The sequence below is a fragment of the Mastigoproctus giganteus genome, chromosome 1, assembly GCF_048544385.1.
Source record: "Mastigoproctus giganteus isolate SK-2022 chromosome 1, ASM4854438v1, whole genome shotgun sequence".
Classification (NCBI taxonomy): Eukaryota; Metazoa; Arthropoda; class Arachnida; order Uropygi; family Thelyphonidae; genus Mastigoproctus; species Mastigoproctus giganteus.
The window spans coordinates 271,949,840-271,976,744 of record NC_143575.1 but is presented as its reverse complement, the minus strand read 5'-3'; the positions used below and the strand labels follow the sequence as shown (position 1 = coordinate 271,976,744).

At 36.1% G+C, this 26,905-nt stretch overlaps 1 protein-coding gene across 3 annotated transcripts in view; it reads right to left on the bottom strand.

Annotated features, from left to right (window-relative positions):
* ctrip (E3 ubiquitin-protein ligase ctrip) overlaps positions 1–26,905 on the bottom strand; it is an 894,611-nt gene that overhangs the window by 803,361 nt on the left and 64,345 nt on the right. For all 3 annotated transcript variants that reach the window (XM_090377644.1, XM_090377653.1, XM_090377662.1), the window contains exon 5: positions 15,533–16,079. In XM_090377644.1, the coding sequence (XP_090233770.1) occupies positions 15,533–16,079 (547 nt within the window). The remainder of the gene's footprint in view (positions 1–15,532; positions 16,080–26,905) is intronic.

Here is a 26,905-nt window from a genome sequence, read left to right as displayed (position 1 = left end):
TGCAAAAATTAGTCTATTGAATTCTTTATACAAACTGCTAATCCTTGAGTCTTTAACCCACCAGCCACACAGCAGAGGAAGAAATGTTCACTCTCTGCAACTGCCAACTGTTGCATGTTATAATGGGAGGGAGGGGGGGGTATGAGAGAGAGAGACAATAATATAAACAATAATAACATGAGAGTATTCTCATGCTATTATTATTTGCATTTACACTCGTATTCCTTTTTGTTGATTTTGAAAGCACCACTGAAATTTTACCTTATGCTTACTGAGATGACTATTATTTCTACTGACTAAGTGCAACTGAAAAGTTTGTACTGTTCTTATTCAGAATAAAAAAAAAAAGACTAAGTAGTCTAAATAAGTAAGCATAAAGTGATATTAATGGTACTTTCAAAATCTTCCACAAGGAATGCAATGTCACTGTAAACTGGCTGCTAGGGCAGATCATGGGGTTTTGAAATTGATATACAGGAATTTTGCTAGCGGGGAAAAGGAGGTGATTGTCCTTCTGCATAAGGCAAAGGTCAGGCCTCGCCTTGAGTACTGCATACAGGTCTGGAGGCCTCATTTTAGGAAGGATATAGATTTGCTTGAGCATGTACAGAGAAGGGCAAGAGAAGGGCAACAAGATTGGTGAGGGAATAAAGGGATCCTCTTACCAAGAGAGGCTTAAGTTCTGAAAATTGCAGCAGCTAGAGACTAGGCATCTGCATGGTAATCTGATTGGGGTGTATAAGGCCTTGAATGGGTTGAGCAAGCTGAATTCCGATGGTATTCTTCCACCTGTTCAGATTACGAACCTAAGGGGCATAAATTCAAATTGAGGAAAGACAGATGTAGAATAGATGTGCAGAAATTTGTCTTTAGCCAGCGGGTGGTTAACTGCTGGAACAAACTTCCATCTGTCATTGTGGAAGTTGATAGGTTAAATAAATTTAAGGAGGAAAGTGACAAACATTTGGAGAGAATTGTTGTGTAAATTTTTTTTTTGGCTGATGTGGCTTAAGCTCATACACTTGCTTTCTTGCATTACATGCCACTATTACTACTACAACACAAATAACTGTAAACCAAGCATTTTTTGGCCTTTTAAATTGTTATTATATTTGTGTTTTTAATTTTATTTATGAAAGAAATAAAACTATTAAAACTATCTTTTAATGAATATAAAAATCAAAAATTAAACAAAATGATAAATTAAATACAAACTAGGGTAAATATCTTGAATCATTCACATATCCAGACTTTATGGATTCATCCTTTTTGAGTCATTTTGATATTACATAAAAAGGTTCATAAAACACTCAGTCCATAAATTTTTTTCCATGTCTCTAAAAATAATTTTTAGAGGTCAGAAATATGTATGGATTCAAACACATGATATATATACCAGTTGAGCATATATTCTACCAGGACTATGCCTATAATCAAAAAATGAATTTTATTTAAACAAATATAATCTTCTTTTCCCATTAAGTAAGCTGTTTGTTGGGTTAGGATAGATCATACTTCCACCTTCTTCAAATGTTTCACAATAACGATTTTTTCCATCAGTTGTACAACCACAAAAAAGATTCCTTGAAGCACCTGTACTCCTCCCCTGTTGGTTTTTTTTTTTTTTTTTTTTTTTTTTTGAGAATTCTTTTAGTGACTAGTTGTAGGTGATATTAACTCTCCTCTGACAAAAAAAAAATCACCAGCCTTTTAAATTCTTTGTTGGATGGGGTAGAGAGATAAATCACATGATGCAAAGTCAGATGAATAAGTAGGATGTTGTAAAGCATTATGGTGTTTGGAAAGGTTTTAAGGAAGTCTCTTTAAATTTGTCTGTCATGAATTTCTCTTTTTAACAAGACAATTTATTATGAATTATGTCCTTAAAGTCAAAAAATAATTCTAGCATAACTTTACCTTTAGTCACACCTGTCATCCAAATTGTTTTCTTCCTGGAAAATATGGGAGACAATTCGCTCCAGTACAGTCACTCAATGTACTGGAATGAACTTGTTCCAAAAAACACTTATCATTTTTGCCTGTAAGAAACACAATAACTACACATTGTTTGAACTGTATATTCAAAGATGCTTCCATTTAAAACAGCAAAACTGGACATGAACAATGTCATAAGCATCAATGTTTTATTATGGGTGATTTCAATTTGCCTCTAATTGATTGGAGTAAATGGGAAAGAAACTCGACAATAATTTCCTTTTCTGAAATTTAATTTCAGAAAAGGAAATTACAATGCCTTAAGGTACTACATGGCCTCTATTAACTGGGTAGATATCGCACAGAGAATGAATACATTTGAACTGTGGTATGCTTTTAAAACATTAATCACAGATGCCTTGAATGCATATATACCATTAAAAAAATACTCCACGAGGAGGGTTCCAAATTGGATGAATAGTGAAGTTGCCACATTACTTGAGCAGAAAAAGGTGGCATGGAAAGGTTACAGAGCAATAAAAAGTACTGAAGCCTATAACAGCTACAAGATGATCTGTAATAGAGCCACAGAAAAGGTTCGACAGGCAAAGGCAGTTTATGAGAAATCACTAGCAAACAGAGCAAAGAGGGGGGATAAAGAATTCTTCACATATATAAATGCCAAGAAGAGCAGAACAAACCAGATCGAACCTTTACGTAACGGAAAGGGGATAGTAATAAATACACCAGCTGCCGTTGCAGATGAACTCAACAGTTATTTTGCATCGATATTTACAAATGAAAAACCTCTTGTGGCAATGCGAAATTGTGGGAGCGAAGTTGAAAAATATGTAATTAATGATACTGAAATTTCGCAAGATTATTTAATGAAAAAACTTTCGAGCCTACAAGCCAGTAAGGCTCCTGAAGTTGATGGAATATACTCAATAATCTTAAGGGAGGCAGCAAGTGAGTGTATTGAACTAATTATTGAGGCTAATTAGGCTTGCATTGAAGCTAATTATGCGAGCATCACTAGACTCTGGGGAGATTCCGTTGGATTGGAAAAGTGCCAATGAATCTCCCATACATAAGGCTGGCTCTAAGAGTGAAGTGGGAAATTATCGACCTGTCAGTCTGACTTCAGTGGTAGGGAAAATCATGGAGGCAATGATCAAGGGTGGAATTCAGAATCATTTGGATCGAATTGAAATTCTTAAGGATACTTAGCATGGTTTTGTAAAGGGAAAATCATGTTTAATAAATCTGGTTTGCTATTTTGAAAGGGTCATTCACAAGCTGGATTTAGGGAATAATTTCGACATTGTTTATTTAAATTTCAGCAAAGCTTTTGACTCAGTCCCACATGAGCGGTTGCTTTATAAGCTGGAACAGGTTGAAATCACTGAGAAAATCCTTAGATGGATAGCAGGATGGCTTCAGGGCAGGAGGCAGAGGGTTGTGATAAATGGCTATTCCTCAGATTGGGTTGATGTAAGAAGTGGGGTTCCCCAAGGATCAGTATTAGGACCACTGTTGTTTTTAATTTTCATAAACGACATTGATGAAGGGATAGAGGGCATGATGTCTAAATTTGCAGATGATGTTAAAATTGGTAGAGTAGTTAATGATCACTGTCAAGCTGAGCTTCTTCAGAGAGACCTAGATAGACTTCAGGAATGGTCAGAAAAATGGCAGCTATGCTTTAATCCAATAAAGTGTAAGGTATTACACCTGGGAAACAGTAATCACAAAATAACTTATTCACTTGGTGGAGTTCAACTAAACCCAGTACTGGAGGAAAGGGACTTGGGTGTTCAATATGGTCATACATGAAATTTTCTGAGCATTGTAAACAGGTTGCAAGGAAGGCCATAGTGTCCTATCGAACTTTTGCAAGTAGAGATAGGGATATGATAATCCCATTATATAAGGCTTTTGTTAGACCGCACTTGGCATACAGTTTTCAAGTATGGAAAGGGTGCAAAGACGGGTAACTCGCCTGGTGAGATAGGCAAAAGGGTGTCCTTATGAAGAAAGACTTCGAATATGTGGGTGCAGAGTTTGAAACTAGACACCTTAGAGGAGATTTGATTGAGGTGTTTAAGGCTCTGAGAGGCATCAGTAAAATGAATGAGGATGAAATTTTCAAGATTATAAATGATGCCAGAACTAGGGCACATAAATTCAAGTTACGGGGGGGAAATGTTTAGATTGGACTGCAGGAAGTTTTATTTTAGCCAGCGAGTTATAAATTACTAGAATAAGTTGCCTACATGGGTGGTAGAGGCCGACAGTTTGGGGAAATTCAAAGGTCATCTGGATAGTACCTTCGGGTCAGGGAAGTGCATAGGATGATAGGTTTAATTTCCTTTTCTTTTATTAATTATTATTATTTATTATTTTTTTTTATCATTGTTTTATTCGTATTTTTTTTTTTTTTTAATTTTATGTATTATTATTTTATTTTTTTTTGGCTGGTGCAGCATAAGCCATAGGCTTTCTTGCACCATGCGGCCATTATTAATACTAATACTAATACACAAACACTACTGCATACACACTAACTTGAAACTATTAGCTAGATGGAGAATCAAGTTGGAACTTATTGCACCACCTAGTGCTTAGTTTCCAGATCCTGCAATTTAGGAAAATCAAGTCCTCTGTGGTAAGTGTACTGTTTTATATCTGTAACTAATCTTATTCCTTTTCTCTACTCCCATTCCAACAGAACCCCATCCTTCCAAAAATGAGGTTTCCAGACTTACACGCAGTACACAAGATGTGGCTTAGCCATTGCATTACACAACAGGATAATGAATTCTCATAAATATTCGTGTACATGAATGAACTAATACTCATAATAATTTTAGTTTGTTTCTCATTAAAGAAAGGCTGCTAGGACAGCCTGTCTGTAATGAGAAGCAAACCATCTGTAATGAGCAACAAAATTCATGTTATTATACAATCGAACATCATTTTAGTTTGTAGTAAATCACCGAAGTAGGTGAAATGGCATCGTTTTTGTGAATGCCTTCACGAGTTGCCCTGATATTGCACTACCTTGAATAAGCAACGGTTCACCAGTGGAGAAGACTAATGTTATTTATTCTCAATGGATATCACCACCCAAATGGCAATGTTTCAAAGCTTGTTGGCCTCTTTCCGGTGGGCAGTTAAATACTCTGGTGATAAAAGTAACAACCCAGTTATGAAGTATAACTTCACAATATGAGAGATGCCAGATGGTGTGCAACAGTATAGACTAAAAAGGGTTTTAAGACTGAAAGTCTCAGACTATGGAAAATTCACTAATTGAACACGTTAGCAAAGCATCATTTTAGTTTGTAGCAAATCACCGAAATAGGTGAAATACAGGGCATCTCATTGTGAAGGCATTTACAATATAAGTGAATGCTAATGCTCTACTAATGCTAATAAGATACAACAAAAATGATGCCATTTCACCTAATTCAGTGATTTACTACAAAATAAAATGATGATATGCATAAACTTGAAAGAACAAGTGATAATATCGATGATGAGTTGGACGAAAATGAAGGCAATGAGTGCAATATCAAACCCGCCAAACATGAAATTTTGGCAGCATTTGAAACTTTGCATCAAGGCATTCAAGTGTGAAGAAAATGTGCCAGAAAATATATTTGACTGCTTAAACAAATGCGAATATTTTTATAAACAATGTACAGTAAAATCCAGTGTACAACTTAGTTGATTTCAATCCTTCTAAAACTCAGTCTTGTATCTCGCAAAACGGATTCTTCTGCTCCTATGCTTATCTTTGGTGACACTCCGATTTCTAGGCAAAATGATATATCTCTTTTGGGGATTACTCTGACTTCTAATCTCTCTTGGCACAAGCACATTACAAATATTGCTTCCTCTGCATCTAAAAAACTTGGTTTTCTCTTTTGCTCTTGGTCTTACTTTTCTTCCAAACAGCTGTTCACTCTGTACAAATCGCAAATCCGTCCTACCATGGAATATTGTTCCCACATCTGAGGTGGTGCCCCCAAAACCTCTCTCAGGCTTCTAGATTCCATTCAGAAGAGGGCAGTTAGGTTAATCAATGACTCCTCTCTAACAGAATCTCTCTACTCTCTGTCTCATAGACGTACTGTTTCTGCTGCATGCCTTTTCTACAGATACTTCCATGGGCACTGTTCTTCTGAATTGGCTTCTATAATTCCCGCTCTCTTTCACAACAGTCTGAACATATGCTGCCACCAGCCAACATCCATTTCCTGTCCAACTTCAAACTCACAGAACCAACTTTTCATCTTCCTCGTTTATTCATTCGACTGCCATTTTCTGGAACAACCTTCCTTCATACATAATTCCTGGAAATTACAGACTACAGAAGTTCAAGTCCTTCTAAACTGTCTTCTTTCGTCCTCTCAACCTCCAACCCAAGCACGGTAGAGGCCGCCGTAGCCTAGTGGTCAGGCGCGCGGGTGCATAAGTACACGTGCCTTGAGTGACCGGGGTTCAAGCCCGTGACTACTGAATACGGTGCTGTTTCTTGTAATCTGTCTATCTTGTGAACTCCTCTGACCGTTTGGTCGTCCCGGAGTATAAACAGAAAAATTTAATAAAGGCCGCCGTAGCCTAGTGGTCAGGCGCGAGGGTGCATAAATACACGTGCCTTGAGTGACCGGGGTTCAAGCCTATGTGACTGCTGAATACGGTGTTGTTTCTTGTATTCTGTGTATCTCGTAAACTCATCTGACCGTTTGGTCGTCCCGGAGTATAAACAGAAAATTTATTGTATTTATTTTATTTTACTAAGTATTATAGGTTCTAATACCTCTCGTGTTTGGGGTTTTCATAAAAAATAATATTGTGCACATCATGTAAGTAGTCATTTCTTGATATATGTGTATTAATAAATTAATTGTTTTAAAATTTTAGAAAATTTTTTCATTCCCACTTATTTCTGATTGATTTCCCATATTTTACTGTATTTCTGAGTTGAATTACAGTATTTTTCATTGTTGAAAAGGTCATATTTCTTTATAATGAAATTTCTGTATAATGAATTTTTTCAAGAGAACGATCGATTTCATTATATGGAGGTCCGACTGTATATGTGTATACAAAAAATACTTTTATATATATAAATACTTTCAATATTACTGTTCTGCTTAGATTTTGATGTTACCAAAATTCACGGTGTTTTTGGGTGTACTTTTAGTGCTAATTCTAAAAATCCAAACCATTTTTACCTCTCTCTCTCTCTCTCTCTCTCTCTCTCTCTCTCTCTCTCACACACACACACACACACACACACACACACACACACACACACACAAATGGTAAGAAGTGTTTTCTTAGGTACACTTTCCATGTATACATGATATGTGTACTACTTCCTTTGTGACTGACAGTTATAGACATGTCCAGATGTATTCTGACACGTCAAGGGTTGCAAGTCAAGTAGCTATGTAAACTTGCAAAGTGTTTATTTCACATTCGGTTGTTTTCTAGTGTACTCATGCTAACTAGTATCTACTTCTAATGTAATTTTCACATTCTATGTGAAATGGTCTTTAACAACAGTCTTTATGAAAAAAAAAAAAAAAAAAAAATTGTGTGGAAAACATATTTACTTCAATATTTAATTTTGCATGGGAAACATTTATTTTAATATTTAATTTTGTATAGAGAACATTTATTTTAATATTTAATTTTATATGGAAAACATTTTAACACGATATACTTTAAGGTAGTAAACTAATTATAAGGAATTGTGGGAGATGTGGTTTCTTTTACTGGCAGTTCTTTACTGTTTTGTAGTTTACAAAAATATACATGTACCTATGTAAATCTAAGCAGATGGCATTACCAAATTTTTAGTGTGAATCCCCTAAAACACTTTGGCGAACCCCTGAGGGTTCGCAAACCACTGATTGGGAACCGCTGCCATAGAGGAAACCTCAGGATCATATTAATGACTGTTATTTTGTTCTGTGAATACAGCAGATTATTACACAAAGAAATAAGCAGAGCATTATGTAGGCCAACAACATTACTTCAGCTGTAAGGCATACTTGTAGCCCATGAACCTGAACTGCCCAGTACCACCTCCATCAGTTGTTCTTGAACATGCCATCAGATCCTAAATTTGACATTCGTGATCTAGAGGATTATACAAACTATTGTGACAAAGAAATTCCAAACTCTGGGCCACAGCAGTTTACACAAAGTGGACTGAATGATCCCATGAGAGATTTAAATTTGACCAAAGGGTCAACAGAGCTTTTAGGGTCAAGAATGAATTCCAAGAATCTGCTAGCCCTAGAAAATTCTGTTCATGGTATAGACATTGTAAAAAAGAATTAGTTCCCGCCCTTTTTTTTTTTAAGAAGGCTCAGTGATATATTGCAACAATGTTCCTGTAGTTATGAGTTTTTTTTGGAATTTTCTACCAACCAACAGAGTGGAGGCTACCTACTGACTCATCGAAGCAAAGCCTCAAAGAAATGTAGCCCAACAACATTACTTTGTTTCTGCTAGTGTACAAAGATTTAAGTTATTTGTTTGCTACTGGTCAACCAACAACTTGATTACACAAAAATGCCCTGCTTTCTGTGCTAGTGGATACTCAAGCAAGAAGGGAACATTAAAAAAAAAAAAGTCTAACACCAGTTTCAAAGAATATTAAAGACAACTAGTAGAACAAAACAAAGTGCTGTTACCTCCTCTGCATATAAAGCTAATTTCAATTAAACAGTGTTGTCCAAGCTCTGAATAAAGAAGGAAATTGTTTCAAGTATGTTTGCACTAAATTCCCATTGGTCACATAGGGAAAAAAATCAAACCACGAATTTTTGACTCAAATCCACTAGCTGCTACTAGACTCTGTTTGAAGAATCCATGAATCACACTGAAAGAATTGGTGGATGGTGGCTTTAAAATGTGGTACACAATTTTTTGGGAAACAATAAACACCCAGATTATGAGATGATATGATCTTGAGTGACATTAGCATTAGTAGAGGCATATGATACAAGAAAGTAAGGCAATACAAAAAAAAAAAAAAAAAACCCTTCCAATTTCACCCATCGCTTCGCTCCAAATGTTTGTCTAGTTCTGCCTTGAATTCATTACACTGTCAACTTCTACAACAACAACAGATGGAAGTTTGTTCCAGCAATCAACCCCACTGGCTAAAGGCAAATTTCCACACATCTATTCTACAACTGTCTTTCCCCAATTTGAATTTATGTCCCCTCAGGCAATTAATCTGGGAATGGGAAGAATCCCATCAGCATTGAGCATGCTCAAACCATTCAAGGCCTTATACACTTCAATCAGATCACCTCACAGGTGCCTAAGTCTCCAGACACTGTAATTAACAAAACTTAGCCTTTCTTCATAAGGGCTACCCTTTGTTCCATTCATTAATCATGCTCTTCTCTGTACTCATTCCAGCAACTCTACATCCTTCCTACAGTGTGACCCCCAGACCTGTATACAGTACTCTAGGTGTGGCCTGACCATTGCTTTATACAAGAGAATCATCACATTCTTTTCCCTGCTAGAAAAAATTCCTGTATGTCATTATCAAGACATTACTCTTGCAGACCGTCTGCAATGCTCAGAAAACTTCATATCTGACTGCACAATTACCCCCAGGTCCTTTTTATTCTCTACCCACCCTCAGTATAGTACCCTACACAGTTGATATGTTACTCTGGGGTTACTGCTACCCATATGTAGTACTTTACAGCTGCATATGGCTTTTTTGCCTGGTTCAGCATAGGCTGAACCAGCCAAAAAAAAATTGAGTACCCTGAGAGAGAGAGAGAGAGAGAGATAAAAGTAGGAGGGAATCACCAAATGAGAGAAGAATGATGATATCCAGCTCAGGACATTGGGTGTGCCAAGCCCAGATGTGAACTCCTATGCAATTGCTGTTTTCAATAGATAGACTGGGTGGCATACTTGTACAGTTACCAGGTGACAGTTACCTAGCCTTGAATGACTTACAATTATGGTTATGTATAAGGCAATCATAAGACTGCATTTGGAATACTGTGTCCAAATATGGAGACCTCAACAGAAAAGACACTGAACTTCTTGAAAGGTTCAAAGACAGGCAACTGAAATGGTGAGATCAGTAAACATGCAACTGTATGAAGAAAGATTCAGACTATGTGGGTTACAGAACTTGGCAATCAGGTATCTTTGAGGGGCCTTGACTGAGGTTTATAAGACTCTCAGAAGAGTTAGTAAAATAAATGAAAGCAGAATTTTCAGTATTATAAAGAATTCCAGAAGTAGGGGCCATAAATTGAAGTTAATGGAAAAGAGATTTAGATTAGATTTTAGGAAATTTTCTTTTAGCCAGAGAGTTGTTGATTACTGGAACAGATTGCCTCCACAGGTAGCTGAGGCTGTCAGTTTGAAGAAATTCAAGACCAACTGGATAAGTTACCTACACGAGGAGAATGTGAAAGATTTATATTTTCTTATCTATATTCCTCTTGCCCTTCCTGGTGGAATGCCCTTCATTCCACCAGGAAGGGCAAGCCATATTAGCCATATAGTGGAATGCCCTTCATTCCACTATATGGCTAATACTAAGTGATTTTGTGATAACTGAGAAAGAAGTTGAAAAAAGTTGAAGCTAAAAATAAACAAGGTAGGTTGGGCTGATGAGATTTATCCAATTAAATTAAAAGATACAGCAAAAGAAATAAGAAAACCTTTAGCCATATTTATGAGATCACTGGATTCAAGAAAGGCCCCTATAGGTTATAGATATAAAGATGTATCTCCTATTCACAAAGGAAGGGGAGATAAAATGAACAGAGTAATTACAGATCTGCAAGCTTTGCTTCCGTATTTAGTGCTTAAAGAAATAATGCAGGCTCATCGGCACAGGAAGAACTTGTCTATCTAATCTAATTAGCTACTATGATGCAGTACAAATTCTGACATTGTTTCGCATGAAAGAATATTGTGACTGAACAGATTTCAACTGATGTATATAAAACGCTTAAGTTCTACACTCTTATGACATTTGACTAAACTTCCCCCCCTTTCCCCTCTCTCTCGTGTGCACACAGCTGCTCTTCAGCCATTACTGATTATACCTTTTTATTTGATTATCAAAAATCTATAATTAATTTTTCAAATACTAGAATCAATTATGCCCATCACTAGTTAAGTGGCAGAAGGCATTAGTGAAACTGCTATTCTTGGACTAATGCTATTAGGAGTGTCATGGTTCAGCACAGAGTTCGTTACCGTTTTCAATATTTAGTAACAATATTGATGAAGGTATATCATGCTTAATTACAGGAATCAAGTTGTACTACTGCAACAAGATTTAGAAAAATTAGATACAATGAGGTTTAACACTGATAAATACCAGACACTGCACATGGGTAGCAGTAATCCCAGAATAGCATACCAACAGGGTAGTGCCATACTGTGTGATGGAGAACAAAAAAGACCCAGAGATAATTTTAGAGCCTGACATGAAGTTCTCTGAGCAGTGTTGACAAGTGCTAGGATAGCTCATGGAATTCTGTCAATGATATAAAAGATTTCTTTGTTACTTTTTTTTTTTTTTTTTATGTAAACTCCAGACAAAATTAAAGCAAGCATTAGGTTGGTAATAAACTCTGCTTATTGAAAATATGGAACATTCTGAATGTATAGATCAAAGACCAAAAAGAATAGAGATGTGCCTGTCAGTTCTAATATGATCAGGTGCAAGGCCCAACGTATTTATCATCACAAAGTCTCATGCTGCTAGTACAGACGGTGGATCAAACTTCAGTGCATCCAAGGGATGGTTTAATAGATTTAAAAAAAAGAGCAATTCTGCACAGTATTAAAGTTGTTGGTGAGATTGTTTCTGCCAATGTGAACGCAGTGGAAAATTTTTTACCGAAATTGAAAAATATAATAGAAGAGGGAGAAGTTAGAAAGCCAGCTACCATCACCCTCAGTGAGCGATCAGAGAGAAAACTGGATAACCAATTACAAAAAACAGTTGGCAAACCATAAGATGGAAGCCTGTTTAGAAGACCTTTATGTCAAACATGATTGAAAGCCTTTGAGATTTCAAGAGCAACTGCTTATGTTTCACCAAACTTTTCCATTCCATTTGTCCATAAATGGGTAACATAAGCGAGAACATCACCAGTGAATCGACACTGACAGAATCCATACTGGCAATCGTTGATCAGACGGAAGGTTTCTATGTAGTTTAAGAGTTGGCAGTTAATTGATTTCTCCACCATTACTTTAGAAAGAGCAGAAGTAACTGCAATAGGACGATAATTGGATGGAACGGATTTCTCACCCTTCTTTAGGAACTGGCTGGATATGAGCAAATTTCCAAGCAAAAGGAAAAACACCTATGGAATAAGAAAGTGAAAAAATGCAGCAAAGAATAGAAGTTAGTTCAGGAACACAGGTTTTGAGAACAAGTGAAGAAATACTATCAGTACCTTGAGCTTTCTTAGCATCAAGATTAGTCAAAATCCTTCTGACATCCTTTTGATGGAAGACCACAGGAGGCATTGAATGGAGCGTGTTGGGAATGGTGGGAGGTGTTTTACCAAGATCATAAATACATGAGTTGGAAGGAAAAAATGGGATGCTAGCAGGTCAGCTTTATCCTTGGCTGAAGTGACAACAGAACCATCTGGTTTTGACAGAGGTGGGAGCAGAGATGGGCAAAAGTTGAGGCCAATAGATTTAAAAAGAGACCGGAATGCTCGACTGCCAATTAGGGCAAGAAGCAAGTTTTCTAATCTTAGCCTGTTCAAAATCTAGTTTGGACTGATTAATAACTGCTTTACAATTGTTGCGAGCTTTGGTGTAGGCAGAAAATGAAACTGAATAATTGGAAACAAGCCAATTACGATATGCAACGTTCTTCTATTGAACAGCCTTAGTACATTTATTGGAAAACCAAGGTTTAGATAAAGGACGAGATTTTAAAGTGGAGTATGGAATAAACGATACCATTCCTACAAGAATAATTTCACTGACACGATCTGAGCAAACATTGACATCAGAAGTTTTGAAACAGTAATTCGACCAAGGAAAAGAAATCTCACAGGTCATCCCATTTTGCACTCTTGTAATGCCAAACAATACAAGGTAGGGAATAGCCATGAGATAAAGGCTCCATTCGAGAAGAGACAATCACCAAGTTGTGATCTGAAGTGCCGAAAGGACCACTCACTTCGACTGTGTACTTAAAAGGGTTGTTTCTGAGAAAAAGATCAAGTGTGTTGGCTGTATGGTTAGAATTGTATGGATTTCTTGTAGGTAAATGAATAATCTGTGCAAGGTCATTAGTAATTGTAAAAGCCTCAGCATCTCTACCAGCTGGGTCGGTGTGACTAGAAAATGGACGCCAGCTGGAGTTGTGAACATTAAAATCACCAATGAAAATTACCTCATCACTGTTAGGAAAGTTGGACTGGAGAAAGTCGTTGCAAATAGAGGAAGTCAGAGAGCTCCAAGTGATTAGTGGAATTGGGAGAATGGTAGAGACAACAGATGAATTTTACACAATCAGGCAGAGAGATTTTAAGCCAGAGAAGATCGAAAAGAGGAGATTCCAAATTACCAAGTCTGGACAGGGATTATCAGATTGGACATATGCAAAAGTACCACCTTTGAGGTGAAAGGAATCATACAGCGAATAATTTGGGCAACTCAGATGAGCAGTAGTTGAATCAACCGATAACTGAGATTCTGTCAGAAAAAGTACATGGGGTTTGGCAGACTGCAAGTGAAATGGACATCATTGAGATTACAATTGAGACCACGTATATTTGTGTAATGAACTAGGAAGTGTTTGGGAGGCTTAGATCGTTTCGGAGATAAGCTTACTCTATTAGTTTGACAATTCACGGTGTATTCGATAGTAAGAAAAAGTTGGGGGGGAAAATGCTGTATAAAGTAATGAAATTTTTGGATATGGCGTACACATGGTAAGAATATACCCAGATCCATGATATAACGTGGCCTCAACAATGCCCCCCCAAATAATTTAAAAAATTAAAACTCGATTTTTGCCGACTGGGCTAGCCGGGTGGGTAAAGTGCCTGCCTAGCAACCCAAAGGTCGCGGGGTTCGAATCCCGCCTCGGGATTGGATCAAAGTACTGCAAAAACCTTTGGAGGTGCATTATGGCCACAGAAGCCGAAGCGCCAACAACTATCAAATAAAAAAAAATAAAAAAATAAATTTAACACAATAAACTCAATTTAACACAATTAAAAATCAAGGAAGGAAGCTCGTTTTGCAATTTTTTCATTAAATTCTTTTAATTAATTTTATTTTTAATTGCATAAATTTGATTTTTAATTGTGTTGAATTGAGTTTTATTGTGTTAAATTGATTTGTAATTATTTAATTATTTGTTACTCTAGTGTAACAAATCATTTTAAAAATTTTATTTTTTTGATTTTTTTCAATTTTTTCGTTTTAATTTCTGGAGTATTACACGGAAGTGTTCTACGTACTATATTGAGGTAAACTCCTCTTATCATTTTACAAATATTGATATCAAGATAGAACACATTGAGCATTATAGCTCTGGTTGATACTATCTAGTGCATATCTGAATACATTCACTACAGTTTTTGTGAACACGTATCTTAGAAATTAGAACAAATATGAAAAATTGTAACACACATATCCATACTTGCAGACATTTAGAAACCAGAAAACTTTTAACATTCTTTGCATGATTTAATTCCCCCCCCCCCCCCTATTTAATTATAATATTGGCTAATACAAAATCTTTATGTTCCACAACCCGGTAAAAATTGGCTGTAGTGCACAATGCCAACTTACATGCTACCAGAGTCATCAATAAATGAATTCAAAGTAACCTACTCTTCTTTCACAAATTCTTTTTAAATAAACGAAAAAAAAAAAACTAACAGCATATTTAAACTAATCTAAGCTTCTTTTAAAAAGACAACTACACTATACAACCCAGAACAAACTACCCAATAACCAGTAACAATGAGTGTGGTAAGCTTCACCCAAGTCATTAAAATGCTACTTATAAAAAACCAAGCACTGAAATTAAGAAATTAAAAGTTAAAATTTTTATTATAAAAAACAAATACATAATACCTGCCAAAACATACAAAGTCCTGGTAGATTTTTTTCACCTAATGACGAAAATGCACACTAGGACATGGTTCTATACTTTGGCTAAACACGAGTGGAGGCAACAAATGTTAACTTTTACATGTATATCATTAAATGAAGTATGCCCTTAATTGGGGGAAAAAAATTACATACACATTTAACAAATAGCACAAACTTGACTAAACATTATAAGAAAACAATGACTTGGTCACTGGAAAATTCTTATAAATAAGATATGCAATATCTGCTTTTCTGATTATCAGAAAAGCAGATATACATATCTTATTTATAAGAATTTTCCAGTGACCAAGTCATTGTTTCTACCTCCTTTGGAAAATTATCAGTCTTCACAGTTGGTGCTTATGCAAGCATTGAAAAGTAATCTCATTTATGTACAAAGATTTTCAAGCAAAAAAAAACAAAAAATACTCACCGGCTACTAGCACACGACCCCGTGGTCCTAGTCTTATTGCGGCTAGACTTGCTTGTATTGTTGCTATTAGAATTCAGTCCTGTTTCACTCACAACGGTTTTCTGGGAATTATGGGAATTACAAGTTGTGTTATTTACAATACTAGAAGGGTTGCCACTGTTCTTCAAATCCACCCTTCCTCGCCTTGAATGTTCACGCTGCCAATTTTTTTCTGCTTGAGCACCTGTTATAGTAGATTTTGGCAAAGAAGCTTCCTCCGAGACTATTGTGTCAAATTTGGATACTGGTAAAACTGTTCTAGCAAAACTGTCCTTTTTAAGAAGAGTAGCACTTGCTTCTTGATCTGTTCTTAATGTCTGCCTTTCACAGTTTGACACAAATTGTACTTCACTGGCACCGCCGCTATTGTCTCTCCTCCTATTGCTGCCTCGTGGAAGAGGATAGCTCTTGACCCTGTTCTGACCCCCTATTGGAATGCTGGCTTCAACTATTTCTTGGGAGCAGGGACTTCTCTTTGGATTAGAACGATGATATGTATCTGATAATTCTAAAAGTAAAAGGATTTAAATTAAGAAGAAAAAACATTTTCTGAAAGGATCACAAAATTGAAAGGAATAAAAGTTTTATAAAATATGAAATTAATTACAGCCTCTTTTATTTTGCACTCTTCAGTTTCAGGGAAACACAAAAATGAAATTAACACATTGGCAATGCCCATCAAAGTCATAAAATTCTGGATTTCAAATTTTTTAAAAATATCACACACAGAATTCAACAATACATAACTGCAGAAAATAATCTAGCTATGTTATTTAAGAAATGTTTAATCAACTGCACAAGATAAAAATTACAAATAGTTAGTTACAGACCAAAATGTACTAACATTTTAAAACCATTATTACTGGGACTCCTTTATGAGCTAGAAAAGAAGTTTATAAAATATATACTGGCTAACTGAATGAGCTGGGACCAAGGGCTCCAGCAAAATTGCAACCAGCAAATGCAGTCAAACTCAGTTAAAAAAACCTCAAAAATAATGAGAACACTGCTATAATGTCACAATTAAGTCAATTAAAAAATCTCCATATACATTATGGTACTTTACCTTGGTTACAATGTCATTTCAAAACTGTACCTCTGTCATAACTTCAAACCTTCCAGTGAACTAATAAGCAATATATATTTTATGAGAATGTGTTAAACATTCATTCACTCATTGTCCAACAGTGTTGTATTTTGAACAATAATCCATTGTACAGTCAGTTTCAGATATGAGACCCACTATATAGTAGATCATTATACGAAATAGTAGGTACAGCCAGGCCTCGCATAACACAAGTTCAATTAATGCATTTTTCAGTTACTGCTATTTGAAAAAATTATACCACTTTACACGATACAAATTTAGAGTTATCGATTTTTTTTTTTTTATATGATAGCTGAATTTGAATCGTGCATTAAGCTTACCACGCGTCGGATGGACAATAAACAAACGTTTGCCTGCTGCCCGCCTCGGTGTGTTCCATCAACCATCAGAAGAAGACGTGTCACATGTTTGTCTCCCGCTAATAGAGTCAATACAGGCTTGCATTTAAAAATTCAAATTTTTAAATGAGCCAGATGAAAATGTTACTGCGAAGGAGACAATGGTAAAAGAACTAGATGAAATCTTTCGTATCGCAGAGAACCTTAACCCTTTTGTTTGAGGTTCTCTACGATATTTATTTTGCCAGGGCCCAGAGAAGATTGTTGTCGGCTATTGGAAATTGACTGATGAAAAGAGAAAGTCAACACTGTTGAAATATTTCCGCAACAGTCATTTCTTCATTGTGTATTTTATGTCCAAGGTTCCCAAACTTTCTCTGTTCACAGCACCCTTAGTGTCTCAGTAATTTTTTCACGGTGCACCCAGACCAAAAGAACTACCTAACAGTTCCGTTAAGTAGTTAGGTCCAAACAACTTAATAAGAAATGCTGAAACTGTAAACTACGAGCTAGTAGTTATCGCGGTGTCCGACAGAAAGTATTAGTAGTAGTAGTAGTAGTGGCATGTGATGCAAGAAAGCAAATGTATGAGCTTATGCAGCATCAGACAAAAAAAAAAAAAAAAAATCAAACCATTCCCTCCAAATGCCTGTCCAGTTCCTCCTTAAATTTATTCAACCTATCAACTTCCACAAAGACAGATGGAAGTTTGTTCCAGCAATTAACCACCCGCTGGCTAAAGGCAAATTTCCGCACATCTATTCTACATCTGTCTTTTCTTAATTTGAATTTATGCCCCCTTAGGTTCGTAATCTGAACAAGTGGAAGGATCCCATCAGAATTCAGCATGCCCAACCCATTCAAGGCCTTATACACCTCAATCAGATCACCACGCAGGTGCCTAGTCTCCAGCCACTGCAATTTGCAGAACTTAAGCCTCGCTTGGTAGGAGGATCCCTTCATTCCCCTCACCAATCTTGTTGCCCTTCTCGGTATATGCTCAAGTAAATCTACATCCTTCCTAAAATGAGGCCTCCAGACCTGTACGCAGTACTCAAGGCATGGCCTGACCATTGCCTTATACAGAGGGACAATCACCTCCTTCTCCCTGCTAGCAAAATTGCTATATATCATTGACAAAACCCCATGACCTGCCCTGGCAGCCTGTCTGCATTGCTCAGAAAACTTCATATCTGACAGCACAATTACTCCCAGGTCTTTTTCATTTTCTACCACCTTAAGTGTAGTACCACACAGTTGGTACATTTCTCTGGGGTTACTTCTATCCATATGCAGTACTTTGCATTTGTCAAGGTTAAACTTCAGTTGCCACTTCTTAGCCCATCTGCCCAAATTATCTCGATCCTGTTACAGTAACACACTGCCATTACTGTCATTAACAACCCTGCCAACCTTTGTATCAACTGCAAACTTCGACATTAAGCCTGATATACCTTCATCAATATCATTGATAAATATACAAAACAACAGTGGACCCAACACCAAACCCTGTGGGACTCCACTAATAACATTAGTCCAAGAAGAGCAGCACCCATTGAGATAAACACAGTACACATTGAGATGTCGAGTACTGCTGTGTTTCCCCTTGAAAATTTAAAATATTCCAGGGCACACAATTTGGGAACCGCTGTTTTATGCAATAAACAATTAATTCCATAATTATTTTCATTATCTTTTACATTGTATACAGTTAAAAAGTTATTTAAAAGGTATTTTTAAAATTCTTTATGGATATTCCAGAAGGTCAAGGACCAATTATAAATTTTTTCTATTTATTATCATATTCAATTAATGAGTTTCCGTTTTGCATGATGCTCTCGCAGGACGAATTAATTGCGTTAATCGAGGCCAGCCTGTATATTGTACAAAGTCAAGATCTGTATTAAACAATGCAGTGTTGCTCACGATAACACAGGTAACTCACTGTCAATCAGCAATTTAGGTAAGATATTCAGTATAAACATCTGCAGCACAGTGGATTGGGATTAACCCATTGAAATGATATTTGGTAAAAAGGTCTAGAACATTCTAAAACAGCTTCGAAGTATGGAAAGGGGAAACTACAGCCCAAAATTAATCACAATAACTCTGTAAGGAGTGGAGGGAGGGAGGGATTGTGGAATCAGAGTTGAAGCTAAAATTTCCACAAGCAGGAACAAAACGCACTGAAAATTGGGTGTTAATCACTTTTCCTTTAAGTAATGTCCAAACATCCAAACTAACATTTTTCTGTGGGGGAGTGGGATCACTATTAAATACCCTGAAAATCTGATGTAAATCTATCTTTTCTCCTATCAAGTAGCTGATAGGAGAAAGTCAGATGCCAAGTGAAACTTCAAATTAGTTTGCTACTGCCAACTTAAGATTTAATTAGCAAAAAAGTAAGCAATTTGGATAACAAATCAAAGCCCTATTATACATAGAAAAAATTATTTTTGTTTGTTCTTTTAAAAATCACTGATTGCAAAAAATGCTGTAATTAGTAAGTGGTGGGAGTTGGTATTTGCAATACATCTATATTTTATTAAAAGCTTTCCCTATTAGCAGAACTTTTCTGTTCTGTTTAATTCTCACATATTTCAAAGCTTTTATATTATTTCAAAGTTAAGAACTAAATACAGCAAGCAAAAAATAAAGATAATTTAGCAATTTCATGTAAAATGAAAAATTTGTCTAAAGTCACAGAATATTTCCTAAGAGTAGCATACGTAGTAGCATTTTTGAATTGTGACTTTCAAAAAAACTGGAGATCACACATCTGTAAGGAGGAGGAAAACAAGCAAAAAAACTAGTGTTTTAAGTTTTTTGCAAGTTTTTCCTTGCAAAAATGCTTCCAAAAAACAAGATTAAAAGATGAGATTTTTCAGGAAAACCATGTGGTTTTTTTAAAGTCATACACTGCACTAGAAATTGAATTTCATTGGCAAAATATACATTTTATATTAAAATACAGCCATAGGATCACTTAAAAGGACAATATGCTTTTAGACATTAACATACCTAACATTTTTCTTTATATGAATTTGTTTAGATATGTTATTATAATGAAACTTCGAATTAGTTTGCTTATTTTGACTTCAACAAAGACACTGTTGGAGACTTTGCTCATCTTTGGAAATACGAAGATGGGAATCACGGGGGTACAAGTAAACACATGGTTGTGTTAGGGTGGCTAAGAGGAAGAGCAGGTGCATGTATACTTGCGTGTACACCAATGCTAGGAGTTTAGTAAATAAATTTGATGAATTTGAGGTATTGCGCAAAACATCAAAGGCAGATATTGTTGGGATTTCAGAGACGTGGTGTCACACAGATATAAGGAATGCAGAACTGGAATTTGGGGAGTACAATGTCTACAGAAAGGATAGACAGGATAGGAAGGGAGGAGGGGTTATGCTATTAGTTAAGAAACACATAAAATCCAAGGAAGTGAAGCCAGTCAACATCGCTGGACAGTGCAGTGTCGAGTCAGTTTGGTGTGACATAAGCATTGGGAGATCAAAATTGAGAGTAGGAGTGTGCTATAGGCCTAATGATTCTGATGAGTATAATAAGAAACTGTACAACAGGGAAATAGAGTGGGCCAGTAAATCAGAGAGTCTTATAATGGGGGATTTTAATTTCCCAGATATTGACTGGAATTTGGGGCTGGTCACTCACACACTAGCAACGCTTTTGTGGATTTATTGGACGACTGTTTTCTACATCAGCATGTTCGGGAGGCAACTAGAGGGAGTAATACTCTTGATTTGATTATCAGCAGTGATTCTTCATGCATTAAGAATCTGCAGATAAATGAACCACTAGGTGGCAGTGATCACAGTGTTCTGAAGTGGGAGTTACTCAAAGAGGTAACTACCATTAGGGGTAAAAGGGAAGGGGTATTGCTTTCGTAAAGGCGACTACGATGGACTGAGACAGTATTTAAATTCTATACAGTGGGATCAACTGATGATGTTACCAACAGCAAATTCAAAATGGGAAGCATTCAAAGAACTTATCTTGCAAGCTACTAAGCTTTACATACCAACTAAGAAATATTGTTCAAAGTTTAGGCCTAAATGGATGTCAGATGAACTAATGAGGCATATGGCAGAGAAGAAAAATGCATGGGATACTTACAAATTAACACGTGACACAGAAGTCTATGATAGATACAAGTTGATCTGTAACCAAGTTACAAAGGAGGTTAGGCAGGCGAAGGCAGATTACGAGAGATCCTTGGCAAGGGATGCGAAGAAAAACAGCAAAGAGTTCTTTACTTATGTAAACTCTAGAAGGAAGGGGATGAATCAGATTGGTCCACTTGATATCGATGGGTCAACTGTTGATGACCCTGCTCAGGTAGCTAACAAACTAAATGAATATTTTGCATCGACATTCACACATGAGGAGTTATTCAGCGAGGGGAATGCCAGAGGTGTATTCAACTCTAGCAGTAAGCTAGAGAATCTTATAATAACTGAGAGTAAAGTGGAGGAGAAATTGTTGAAGATAAACACAAGAAAGGCACCTGGGGTGGATGGGATCTATCCAGTTATATTAAAGGAGGCAGCAAAGGAAGTAAGCAAACCCTTAGCCATAATTATGAGAGCTTTCTTGGACTCAGAGGAGGTACCCATGGACTGGAGATGTGCAAATGTGACCCCAATTCACAAGGGAGGATCAAAGGCTGACACAAGTAATTATAGACCTGTGAGTTTAACTTCTGTTCCAGGAAAATTAATCGAGGCACTGGTTAAAGAAGCACTGCAGGATCATCTAGACAAGACTTCAGTTATAGCTCGGACACAGCATGGTTTTGTTAAGGGGAAGTCTTGCCTGACCAATTTGATTGGATACTATGATGCAGTCACAAAAGAACTGGATGCAGGGAATAACTTCGATGTTATATACTTGGATCTTAGAAAGGCTTTTGATACCGTTGCACATGGAAGACTGCTGCACAAATTGGAGCAGTGTGGCATTGGAGGCAAATTGCTGCTATGGATAAAGGGGTGGTTGAGGGGGAGAAGACAGAGAGTGGTAATCAATGGACACTGCTCATCGTGGACTAATGTTATTAGTGAAGTCCCTCAGGGTTCAGTATTGGGTCCATTATTGTTTTCTGTATTTATAAATGATATTGATGATAGTATATCAAGCTTAATGTCCAAGTTTGCAGACAATACGAAGGTTGGCAGGGTTATCAAGGACACTACTGACACTATGCTGCTGCAACAGGATCTGGAAAGGTTGAGCAGATGGGCTGAGAGGTGGCAAATGAAGTTTAACATTGACAAATGTAAAGTACTACATATGGGAAACAGCAACCCCAGAGCAACGTATCAACTCTGTGGTACTACATATGGTGTATTGTCAATGATATATAGGAATTTTTCTAGCAGGGATAAGGAGGTGATTATTCCCTTGTATAAGGCAATGGTCAGGCCACACCTAGAGTAAGTACTGTATACAGGCCTGGAGGCCTCATTTCAAGAAGGATATAGAGCTGCTGGAACGAGAACAGAGAAGTGCAACAAGATTAGTGAAAGGAACAAAGAAGTGCTCTTACGAAGAAAGGCTTAAGTTTTGCGAATTAGTGTCTGGAGACTAGGCACCAGCGAGGTGATCTGATAGAGGTGTACAAAGCCTTGAATGGTTTGAGCATGCTCAATGCTGATGGGATTCTTCCTCTTGCTCAGAATAATCACCTGAGAGGGCATAAATTCAAATTGAGGAAAGACAGATGTAGGATAGATGTATAGATGTGCGGAAATTTGCCTTTAGCCAGCAGGTGGTTGGTAGGTGGAACAGACTTCCATCCCTTGTCATGGAAGTTGATAGCCTAAATAAGTTTAAGGCTCAGCTGGACAGGTATTTCGAACGAACAGAGTGGTGAAGTGGAAGTGGTTATTTTTTATTTATTTATTTTTATTTATTTATTTTTTTTGGCTGATGCTGCATAAGCTTGCTTTCTTGCATCAAATGCCTCTACTAATGCTAATGCTGAGTCAAAGTTTTGTATATAATAATGGCTCTGCTGTTAGGACTTTGCTGTGGAGAGCATTTCTAAGAATTCACCAGAAAAAAAAGCCAAATTCAGTTTTTCATTCCCACCTGGCTAAATGCTCTTTCACTCTCAGCACTACCTATGAAAAATTGCTAAAATGCTAAGGATGATTTGGGATAATTTGTAATATTTCAACTTCTTTGTACACCTGACAATTATTTCTTCTTTCATAATAGCATCTGGTAAGTTCTCACACTGAAAGTGACAGAACTCATGCTACAAATCATCTATTTCTTTATCTTTAATAGCACCAAGAAGTACTGGAAACTAATCCACAAAAAAGTTTCAAATTTTGAAAATTATATACTACCAATTGATGAAATTTGTCCTACTTCAGCATTTATAAAAACATTTTAAAAATCTGAACTTGTGCACCACATAGTCAGATGCAGCCATAAAGTACTTCCTCATGGAGCAAAAGAAACAGAATCTTCTCTCGTTTTAGACTCTCCACAATCTTTGTTCTAGAAATGCCTATGACTAAGTCAGAGTTTTCTTAAACCAGTTGGAAACTGGTTTAAGAAAAATTGTTTTATTCAAGCCAGAAGAGACTCTCTGCATAAGTGAAGGTAACATGCCTAGAATTATCAGCATGCTTGCCCTGTTTAGAGTTACTTTTATCAGAAGTTTTCAATTCAGAAACTTTTTCTCAATTTCATCAAAAATTTGTCTCCTTTCAAAACTTTTGAATCATGAACTGGATCTGAACACAAGTCACTGGCACTCACTAGTGATCATGTGTTATAAATTTCAATTTGGCAACTCTTGCTTTTTGGTAACTATGGCTTTTTCTCACTACTTCTAACTTCTAAATAGACCTGTTGAAGAATGCCACTGTTCTGTCAGTCTAGTTACACATTTAACCAAAGATAACCAACAAGTACACAAGCTTTTTTACTTCACTTTCATGAACCAGTTGAAATTGTTTAAATCTGTCTTTTCTTCTAGTTGTTTCCTCTAGACTTTAGTTGAGTTGAGAGACTTGACTTGAGTCTAGAGTTGTTTCCTCTAGACAGCAGCAAGTGTCTACCAATATTCATCCACAAAGGCATGCAGCTCCCTTTTAAGAGCACAAATTAAAAAGACGATAAAGACAGCCTATTACCACCAAGTGCTCAATTTCCTCTTTAAATACCATTGCTCCTTCTAACATAACAGGCGCATCCTCAACACTAAGTGCAAGACTGCATTTTTAAAGCAATCTCGCATGCTTTCGGGTTGTTCAGAAAAAGGCATCCAACATGAAGAATCCCTTTCTAGTCATCTTTCAGCCATCTGGAAAATGACTCTACAAAGAAAGATACTTTTGATTTTGATGATTTTTCAATTGATGATTTGGTTTATTTATTTACTTTTTTTTTATTACAAAATGTCATTACAATAGGAAACAGCTTGGTATCACTTTGATTACTGCCATTTACAGACATCAAAAATAGCTCATTTTTGCGAGTCATCGTTACCATTCCCTCTCTGTAACAATTTCGCTAACAATGCCTGTTGTTTTTGTTCTTCCACGACAATTTTTTTGCTATTTCACTATAACAAACCATATTTTCATAGACGATATTTTCAAACAGCACAGCTGCATTATTAGTGTAACTCAAAGGAAGATTGTCCTATGAAAAAGATGCAAATAAACATTCAGTGTGTATGACATCGTCATCACCATGAAATTTAGCATCTATTTTAAAACTTTTCTATGCACTGCACAGCTTGCATATATATCATCTGAAACTTCGTCACATTTCTTTGGAATCTTAATGATTTGGTTTGGTTTTTATGGTGCATGAACAGCTAAGGTTATAACGCACCAAGTCCAGAATGTTAATGAAAGACGATGTTAATTACCTTAGGACCACAAAGTCAGGTGAAATAACTATATTAAAGTGGACAACGTTATTATTTCACAATTCTATTTTCCAATAGAATTCATGACCAATTAATTAACTAAAAAATTAAGCAGAAATTTGCAAAATAAAAAAAAATTAAAAAAATTAAATGTTAATGTAGTCTTATTTTTTATGAAAAGAAAATGAGAAAACCTGAGTTTTTTATAAAAAGACAGAGAAACTTTGTTACCAACTATACTACAATGAGAGGAAGAAGGGTCAAATTAAGTAAAAAAAAAAAAAAAAAAAAGGATTCTCTGTCGAAAATCTGGAGAGCTAGCAGCTATGTAAAATGCATAGTATAGAAATTAATTAAAATTTAGTTAAATTAATTATAAACACAACTCCATGTTTAACATGGAAAAAATTTGTTCTTCTCTGTATGGAAAAAAGTTCACCAACTGTGTGCAGAAATTAAATAGCCAATTTCCTTTCATCTGTCTGAAGAGCTCTGTTCATTTTTTCTATGAACAGAACTAACAGAATACCGAAGGGGAATTCAAAACATTGTCTGCAAATAAACAATGAGTTTAGTATAGTGGATATTCTAGATAGGTTTTATTAGACATTACAATCAATAAATAAACTTGCTTTTAAAACATGGAGTTAGTATTTTAATTAACCTAATTTTAAAAGTTAGAGGTTATTCTAATTATAGTAACAATGACAGAATGAAGGTGAACAATCACACATGGAAATAAACAACAAAAGTAAAGCAAAATTAGACATTTAAGCCAATTTTAAATTATGGGAATTAGTAAGAACTGATCAAAAATCAGAATCAGAAATTAGAGCTAAGAAAAATAAATGGGATTAACAGATGGAAGCAAAAATAAAATCATATTAGAGATGGAGATAAAAAAAAAAAAAAAACACTTGAGGTAACTAATATCTAATCAAAAGTAAATGAAACAACCTTAAGATAGTATGAGCATGTAAAACAGATGGCAAGATTGAAGACTGGCTAAACAGATTTTTGAAACTAAAAATATATGGCAGACCAAGAGAGAGAGAGAGGTAGATCAACAGTGTCAAGCAAGCATTAGAGAAAATGCTTGCTCTGGTTAGAGCTAATGATATAAAAGAGAATAGAATGGCATGAAGGAAAACAGCGTATTGAAACTTGACAGGTCAAGACTATCATCACAGTTTCAATATCCACTCATTTCAATATGTTTGGATGATTGCACTATGCATTCCAGAATTTTTTTTTAGTGTTAAGTTTTCCATAACTGAAATTAAGAGGGGAGGGGGTTTCAAAAAAGATTTACATTCCCTGAAAAGTAGTTGTGGTAGAAGATTGAAACGAACACCAAGTATTACACTTTTTCAACATAGTCACCAGACAAAATGTCATTTTTGCCACCTCTCTATACACTTCTCCAGGCCAATTTTGTAGAAATCCTCTGACTGTCTTTCAAAATATGACTTGGCAGCAGAAATTACTGCATCATCAGCAGCAAGAAGTTTTCCATAAAGGAATGACTTCAGGGAATGAAAGAGGAAGAAATGATGATGGGTGTCTTGGGATTTCTTCATCATGACTGAGGTTCTTCCACATCTGAATGTTTATGTCAATGCCGAACAACACTAACCCAGGCAGTCCTCTCCAAAAACAGCAACCATTTCTTCATGGATTGTTTTGGGTGTTTTCCCTTGCAGAAAGAAAAATGAATCACTGAACTGTATCCCACTTTATCCACTGTGACACTTCACTTCATTTAGCACTGCAAAAAAAAAAAAAAGATGTTCTAGATATGATAGAAAAATAAGAAAATTTATTGGATTTGCAATGAGGTAGCAAGTTAAGTGAGATTAGGTACTTTCTGGTCAGAAACAGATAGCTACGTTAATTAGGGGCTGATATATTGAGAGGGTTAGCCCTAGATAAAGTCCATTTCAATATATCTACTAACCCATAATTAA